An 8,722-nucleotide genomic window follows, 5' to 3' on the forward strand; every position below is an offset into this window, starting at 1 on the left:
CTAACCCGCCGCGATCCAGAGAGAGGCCTCTTCCACGATAGCCTGCGCAAGCTGCAGAGGCTGCCAACCGGCCCTCTCAGAGATCCTGCCGTTCCTCAACTTCTATTAGAAGCTAAGCCTCTGCATAGCAGAAACGAACATTACAGATGAACTGCACCCCAACTCCCGAACTCTTCCAATAAAACAGTCTAAAAGAATCGTCATGAAGACGATTAACTCCACTACGTTACGGATGAATCATAATTGCGTCAATCTCATTCAGTTCTTACAAAAAAAAAACGTTGTAAACACAGTAAGCATCGTGCACGAACTTACACAGTGTCCTGATGTCAGATGGATCAACAAGAATAACAAGTATCTGAACAAGTGCATTGCTTCAGTGACTACCAATTTAAGAATGTTATGAGCAGGACATCAGCCCATCCTATTTACTCATGTCTAACTTTTTTCATCAGGGCCTGAAATTAATATAGGTTACTACTGCATCTCTTGTGGTTTAACATACGCCAGAATACCATAAACGGTTTGCACAACTGTGCAGACGAGGACGATAGATCATCGCAAATGCACCCACAGCCAACCACGGGTTGCTGAAGTGATTCAGCCACAGCCATACCATCCACCTGCTGACGAGATTATGATAGTGAGCTTCCATGGTCTGGCAATATCTTTACTGAGCATGGTGAATAGATCAGACACACTGTCATCACTATCAAGGTGGTGCACAATGATTTGTCTCTGGGCAAGCAACGTGACATCTTCTGGCATGCTTATAAGCTGAGACAAAAACACAATATAAGCAGTGAAATCATCTCCAAATTGGGGACGGCACGACTGGAAGAGGCGGTTCAGGAACAGTGGTGCACGACTGCACTGCATGCAGGATCAGGACCTGAACGAGCATCGGGCTCTCCTAAGCTTAGCAAAATTGCAAACACACATATACTCCCAGTAAAGTTTTGATTCGCATTCCACAATAAAGTTGACACATTGGGACAGCTAAAATTTAAGATTTTATGGGCAATATAAGCATTTTGTGACAAGCATCTGAACTTCCCAGAATAGCACCCGGCCGAACTCTTCCAAGAAATTTAGTACATAAGTAAACGCCTTATCAAGACGACTAACGCCACTGCAATATACATGAATCGTAGTTGTTTCATTCACATCCAGTTCTTACAAACAACTTATTTGCAGTAGGCAGCATGCTCGCACTCGCATCAACTGCTACCAAACTTACAGTGTCTTCGAGGTCAGATGGATGAACACTGATAACTCAAGTAACTGAATAACTGTATTGCTTCAGTGATTACCATAGTATCATCAGTCCTATTTACTACTGTCTAACTGTTTTACCAGGGCCTGAAATTAATCTTCAGCGAACATACCTTAACATATTTCACTAAGAGGGGAGACAACTGACCAAAGTTACAAACGAGCAGACTTCTACCTCAGTGGCGAGGGCATACCAGCACAAGAAATCTCTCTAGTTGTTGTGCTAGCCTGCTACATCTACGTTGGTGGATTTACATACGCCAGAATACCATAAACAGTTTGTACAATTGTGCAGATGAGGACAAGGACCGTCGCAAATGCACCCACAGCCAACCATGGGTTGCTAAAGTGATTCATCCACAGCCATGCCATCCACCGGTTGATGCGACTCTGATAGTGAGCTTCCATAGTTTGGCACAGAGATTTCAAGTAGTAGTTACCATTGAAATCGAATACCACATCTTTGCTGAGCATGGTGAATAGATCAGACACCCGTTCATCGCTATCAAGGTGATGCACTATTACTTCTCTTTGAGCAAGGAGCGTCACATCTTCAGGCATGCTTATAAGCTGAGACAAGAACACAATATAAGCAGTAAAGTCATCTCCAAACTGAGGACATGTTTGCTCAAAGGCAATAAGGTTTCTGAAAAGAGTCCCTGTGTAGTCATCAACTATGATACAAGGAATCCCTATAGCACCATTGCTAAACTGAATGTCCAGTAGAGAATGGGGATCATGTTTATCATATTCTCGTTTCTTAAATTTGATACCAGCTTCAAGATACTGTGCCACCCGCCGCCAACGATTAAGTTGTTCCCCAGACTGATGGACATCAATTTTATGTTGGTATGATGAATCTTGTCCATTTTCTTCTGGGTGATATCTCATCCTGAAATACTTGCGTCCAAAACAGAGAAAACTGTGATCATCTCCACTTCCAAACTGATTGCTATGCTCTTCTTCTGGATTTTTGCTAGGTCTGAAGTAAATGTGACACAAGTGAAGCAAATGGTGAAAATCTTTTGGCCTGTTAGATTCCATAATTGCTTTTGGAAACCAGCGCAAACCAGATTCAACATACTTTGCAAGCTCATCTGTAAAACATAATGTTGAAGCATGGTTTCCTGCAGCCAGCTCAAAAATCTTTCTTATGATAAAAAATGGGATTTGATTTTCTAGCAGGAATAGATCATGATTAATGAATCTAATAAACCAATAACCCATATCGTAATGTTTGTCATCTTCGACCCCATTAGTTCCACCAACCTGGTCACCTTCTTGGCATTGTGCCTTATGTTTTGGCGTTATTTCGTCATTCTTCGCACTCTCTATGCCACTCGATTGGGTTCCATCAAACATTATTTCTCTTAAGCCCCCAAGAGCCACCAAAATAAAGCATCCATCTAGCAGAAGCATCTGAAGAAAGGTTTCACTACTCATTTTGATGTCTTCCGAATAACATTTTCTTGCTTGTTTTGCTAACTCCCCAATTGCTGTAAGGTAATCCAACAGGTTCCATTCACAGTTCATTTTGAGTACATTATCCAGATAGCCCCATTTTTCTTTTTCCATGACTTGCAAACTTGCAGCTCCATGGTGATATGGACCAATTGATATCATGCATGGTTCGTATGAGAACCTCTCAACATCACGTATGTGATGTTGGACCTTGTAGATCATGCATGATTCCGCTCCATTACCAGAATCCTCACCCAGTGACCAGTAATAATCAAGTTCTTGAGTCATCGAGATGACCAATTCGGACATGTTGATTGTTTTAGCCTTATTACTTTGAACCTGAGGCATCATTTACCTGTTCTGGCACCTTCAGTTATAACACATGAAAGACCACATTAAAAAACAAAAAGTTGACTTATCAAAAAAAAGTTTGGATGACAAATGCATTCAGATGCGACGAGCTGTGGAAAAAGACAATAACACGTCTGCAAATTCACCAACAGATAGTGCAACAATGCTTGAAAGTTGAAAAGTACTCCCTCTGTCGCAAATTATAAGTCATTCCAAGAATCTTGGAGAGTCAAAGTTTTTCAAGTTTGACCAAATTTATATAGCAAAATAATAACATTTTTGGTACCAACCAAGTATCATTAGATTCTTTCTTAGTTATATTTTCATAGTGTACCTATTTTATGACATAAACCTTTATATTTTTCTCTAGATTTTTGGTCAAACTTGAAAATACTTTGACTCTCCAAGATTCTTGGAATGACTTATAATTTGGAACGAAGGGAGTATTGTTTAGTAGATTGAAAGGCCAGGCTGTAAACTCGTTTGCTGACTCAATATCTGCATTGAGCCTTCTCTTTGTATGTTTTCTATAAAGATCATCCCATAGCAATTAAAAATTTATTTGCCTTTGCTTTTTTCTCTCGAACATGCAGGAGAGTTGCTTGTCATTTCATTAATAGATAGAAAACGGTCCAATTACATGCCGAATCCACGGCTTGATTAGTGATTTGTTACACTTGCGTATTTGCCTTTGCTTACCCAGTCTTGAGCGATTTGGGACCATAAATCCAGTGAGTGTAGTTGATTATGTCAATAATAGCATTCCTTGTGTATATATGGTACCTCGAGGGTTCTGTGTGATCCGGGGGGAAAAGGCACTATGAAGTATGAACCCTAGATGCAGATCTCGTACAAAACAGTTGACAAAAAGGAAAGGTGCCATAGTGTTGCTCATCAGAGAAAGGCGAAATGTTCGACCCCGCCTTTGGAACCCCTCATGGAGAACCGGGATGGATCAACTTTTCGTCAGGGAAGAAGTTAGAAATAGTTATCGATACTAGCGCGTCAATGCAATAAGAGCGAGGGGGATTTGATGTTCTATAAACTGAAATGAAGAACACATACCTGTGAAGGCTGCTACGCCAGATCGAAGGCCTCACCGCTGTGGTTGAATAAAGTGAGTCGAGATATGGTCCGGCGTGCGAACACAGTCATACAGAGGACGCGTTCAAGGAGGTCCGGATCAGGTGAGATCCATAGGGGCTGATTGGTTGCCCCAAGGAGACGGTGCTAAGGCTATTTGATACACTCAATCTATGTTTGGTTGCTCATCTAATATGGTTTGTCTGTGTCCTTTCATTCCTTTCTCCTCCACCGTCCCGGACGCTTCTATCTTCTTGACCCGAGCTTCCCTCGTGAGTTGGGACGGCGCGGTGCTTGGCGGGATGGGTTTCGTGGAGCGCGGGAGATAGCCACATGCGGGCGCGCAGAGCTTCGCAGCTAGGGTTACCACCCCCATATCCACACCTTTGAACCTCTTCTTCATCTTTTGCTCTAGTGCGCTCCTCTTCGTCCCTATTGACCTCAGTTGATCGACCAAGTCGACCTGCTCCGCTGGCTCCGTGTTGGTCCTCCCGTGGTCCAACAGTGCCTGATCCTTGGGTCCCCTGTGCGGCGATTTTGTTAATTAGTTTGTAGATTTTGTTTATTGTGCCATAAACTTTAGGGTTCGTGCCATAAACTTCATATTTATGCTCTGCGACTTATGATCTATATATGTTTACTTTAGATCTGGAATTTGTTTGTTGATCCATCTTCTTCCGCCTTTGAATTTGTGTGATGCACTCCTCTTTGGCAAAATATTCAGTGCATTTTTTTTTGCGCCATGTGTCATACAACTGTGAGGAGGTCTCATGAGGGAGCAATTGGAGCCAAAGTCCAACAAGTAGCTCTTGATATCCAAATAAGAACTAAAACACGGCTTATTGGTAGATAAATCAGTTGTACATTAAGAGCTCTTTGAGTTTACTGGGCTAATTGGATGTGTCATTATAAATGTCATTGCTCGAAAAGTGAGATAATTCCAAACGAACAGTTTTGCAATCAATTGCACCATATTGTCTGATTTCTGATTACATGATAATTGAAGTAACTAATATTAAAACCAGGGGCAAGCTTTATTTGAAGGAAACACCAAAAGTCAAGCCTCGTTGATAACCGAAATACCAATCACACATATAGTTTTACTGATTCCGGATGTCGTAAATCTCAATTTCAGAATGCCATTTTGGCCAAATCAGTAACACCTTCTCTTGCACGGTGGCATGGGCCGCGGACGGAGCAGGATATTGGGTCCAATCAGTAAAACCTTTTCTTCGGATCCAGCTGCGTGTGCTGAAGAATTAAAAGAGACATACATACTCATCTCAATGAGGACAATATTGTTCCTCAAAAAAAAAAAAAAAAAAAACTCAATGAGGACAACTAACCAGCTGCATAGTGAAATAGTTCGCCCAGTTTTTCTTTCGAAAAAAATTACCAAATAATTCGCGCAGGAAAGGAACAACTAACCAGTCTTGTGCCCGCCCGGTATCTTCTCTTCAACTTTTCCCGAGAATGAAGGATCTTTGCGGGATGTGACAACGCTAAAGTGTATGTTAATGGAGAGCAAGAGAATGGCGAAGAGCAAGCATGTTACTTTGGTAGCCATATTTCTTTCTTGGCAGGATGAGTGCGTGGCGAACTAAATGGTCGCCTTCGCCTATTTATACTGAAAAATAAAACTTATGTGCACCTGATCTCAGTTTCTTGATCGTCTGAACAACTTTTTTTAATGGCCTGAGTACATTAAAAACCACGCCATACGGTTTACTGGGAATCAATATCTGATAGGTTATTTATTATCTCTAATTGGTAAGTTCCGTGACCCTACAAACAATAATGTTAAACAGTTTGGCAGAGATCGAATCGATATCTTCGTATCTACTGCTACTAGGTGTCTAGTCTAGGGTGTAGCTGAAAACACAGCGCCCATCAATCATGAAAGACTACAGTCGTACTCCTCCGTCTCATTAAAAATATCATTTTTAACTTTTAAATATCCTTTTTAAATAATTTATCTTATTTTTAAATAGTATTTTCAAGTTTGACAAAAAGATAGAGAGAAATATAAAGATTTATGTTATATAAAATAGGTACACTATGAAAATATAACTAATAAAGAATCTAATGATACTTAGTTGGTACCAAAAATATTATTATTTTGCTATATAAATTTGGTCAAACTTGAAAAACTTTGACTCTCCAAGATTCTTGGAATGACTTATAATTTGGGACGGAGGGAGTAGTTGTTATGCTTGAGCACTCTATCTTTCTCAGACCAACTAAATTTGCATCCCTCTTTATAGTGCGGCATATCCTAAACTCAAGGTCAAAAGAATATAACCGATTTAACCATTTGATTCTTCAATGTCTTCATATGCCACTTTTTCTCAATATCACTTCAATGCAATTAACTTTATCTCCTCTCTGAGCAAATATAGCTTGAACATGTGACTTGAATCATTTCAACATATATGAGTTCAATCCATGGCTTCAAGTCACTACCATTAATAATTTGATCCTCAACAAAATATGACTCCTCATAGCTCAATTAGTACCTCGACTCAATGCAAGTACTCTCTTCTTCACCTTAGCCATGGCACCTCGATCTACAAGCCATTGCTTGCGCTTCACATTTGCTTAGTCCCTCAAAGCCCTTCCCTTGCTATCTTCACCCTATCAAGCCATACTCAAGTCACATCATATTAAGCGTCCATTGAAAAACCATTTCTTTAATATTATGATCCTTGTATGAATATCTTCTTGATATGAGTGTTGATGTTAATCAAGCTTTAGTTTATAACAATACAAAACTTTAGCCTTCATTTGAATATTATGTGAAATACCATCAAGTTTACTTTCTTGTTGAACCTTTGACATACTTAGCAAACTTGTTAGACCTTTAATTGTGTTGTCATTCAATTCACCAAAACCCACTAAAGGGCTAGATGCACTTACACAATGTCTTCCATCTTGTTAGTGGCTTGATTCTATCTCCTTCAGTAGATGGCTCACACATGAGCTGAGGGATTAATGGGAGAAAATTATGGAAGATATTTGTGAAACTAAACTGGTTTTTGAAAATGATAAGATCTTGTGGAAAATAGAAAGTAGAGGCATTTTTTCTATGAAATCTGCATACAATGCTCTGACTTGTTCTGAAGGGGGCTTAAATCATAGTTATATTTGGAAAGAGAAAATTCCTGCAAAAATTAAAATCTTTTCGTGGTTGGTTGCTAATAATGCCATTTTAACCAGAGACAACATGGTTAAAAGGTGATGGAAAGGTGACCCCTCATGTTGTTTTTGTCACTCCCCTGAATTAGTGGCTCATTTGCTATTCACTTGTTCGGTTGCAAAATCTGTTTGGGCTACAATAGCTACTTGTTGGGTGCAACTAACATCCCTACTTCTTTCAATCAAAGTTGGTTATGGTGTGATAGATGGATACCTCGTGGCAAACAGTTTCATGCAGTGGGTGTTGGCGCTGTTTGTTGGGCAATATGGAAGATGAGAAACATAATCTGTTTTGAAGGGAAAAAACTTAACAGTCCCTTGGAAATTATAATTCACGCTTGTGCTCTAATGAAACACTGGGCAGGTTTACAAAAGGAAGTAGAAAAGAAAGTGTTGATCAATGGCGTGGAGACCATGTTCAAGATTGTTGTGCAGATTCCGTCCAAGAAACGCCACGTCGACAATCAGCCATACATTCTAAAAAAACTCGATGAAGGGTCGAGATGGCGGACTAGAGAGGGGGTGAATAGTTCTTTCTAAAAATTATTACGCCGGCTAACCGATACAAATGTGAAATTAAAACTATCAGTCTAGCCAAGACTACACCCCTCTATCTAAGTTCTCTAGCACCTTGTAAAAGATCCTAAACAAGCAAACAAGGTGCTACCTTAGCAAGAGCTCACCTAACCAATTCTAAAAGCAAGGTCACACAAACCTATGCCACTAGTACTTTGCAAACCGGGGAGCTCCTACACAACTAGTAAGCAAAAGCACAAAACTCCTAAGCTCACTAGCAATGCTCAATAACAAGGCAACCAATGCCAAATTAGAGAGCGCAAGTTACTTAGCTACACAAACTAACTAATTACAAGAGCAACTACACAAGTACAAGTATATGAATGTAAGAGCAAGCTTGTGTTAGGGACTTGCAAACCAACGGGAAGAACAATGTTGACACGATGATTTTCTCCCGAGGTTCACTTGGTTGCCACCAAGCTACGTCCCCGTTGTGTCGACCAACACTTGGTGGTTCGGCGGCTAAGAGGTGTTACACGAACCTCGTCCCCACTAGGACACCGCAAGAACCTACCCACAAGTGAGGTAGCTCAATGACACACACAATCCAATAGAGTTGCTCTTCGCGATCCCCGCGGGGTGAGCACCGTACCCCTCACAATCTCTTCTCCGGAGCACCGCACAATCTCCTTGCGTGCTTCGACGGAGTCACAAGCCACCAAGCCGTCTAGGAGGTGGCAACCTCCAAGAGTAACAAGCACCACCGGCTTGCAACACGAACACCTAGTGCCACTCGATGCAATCTCTCAATGCAACGCACTAGAATCGCTCACTCACACAA

General features: G+C 40.8%; 1 protein-coding gene and 1 long non-coding RNA gene across 2 annotated transcripts; both read right to left on the bottom strand.

Annotated features, from left to right (window-relative positions):
- LOC8079572 (UPF0481 protein At3g47200) lies at window positions 1,513-3,024 on the bottom strand. Its single transcript, XM_002448590.2, has one exon. It carries the CDS (start codon window positions 3,022-3,024, stop codon window positions 1,513-1,515), a length of 1,512 nt encoding a protein of 503 aa, XP_002448635.2.
- LOC110436119 lies at window positions 5,101-5,759 on the bottom strand. The gene is made up of 2 exons (XR_002453794.1): window positions 5,599-5,759; window positions 5,101-5,421 (listed from the first exon to the last, which is right to left on the bottom strand). It is a non-coding gene; the product is annotated as an uncharacterized LOC110436119 (long non-coding RNA).

This window comes from Sorghum bicolor, chromosome 6 (genome assembly GCF_000003195.3).
Source record: "Sorghum bicolor cultivar BTx623 chromosome 6, Sorghum_bicolor_NCBIv3, whole genome shotgun sequence".
NCBI lineage: Eukaryota > Viridiplantae > Streptophyta > Magnoliopsida > Poales > Poaceae > Sorghum > Sorghum bicolor.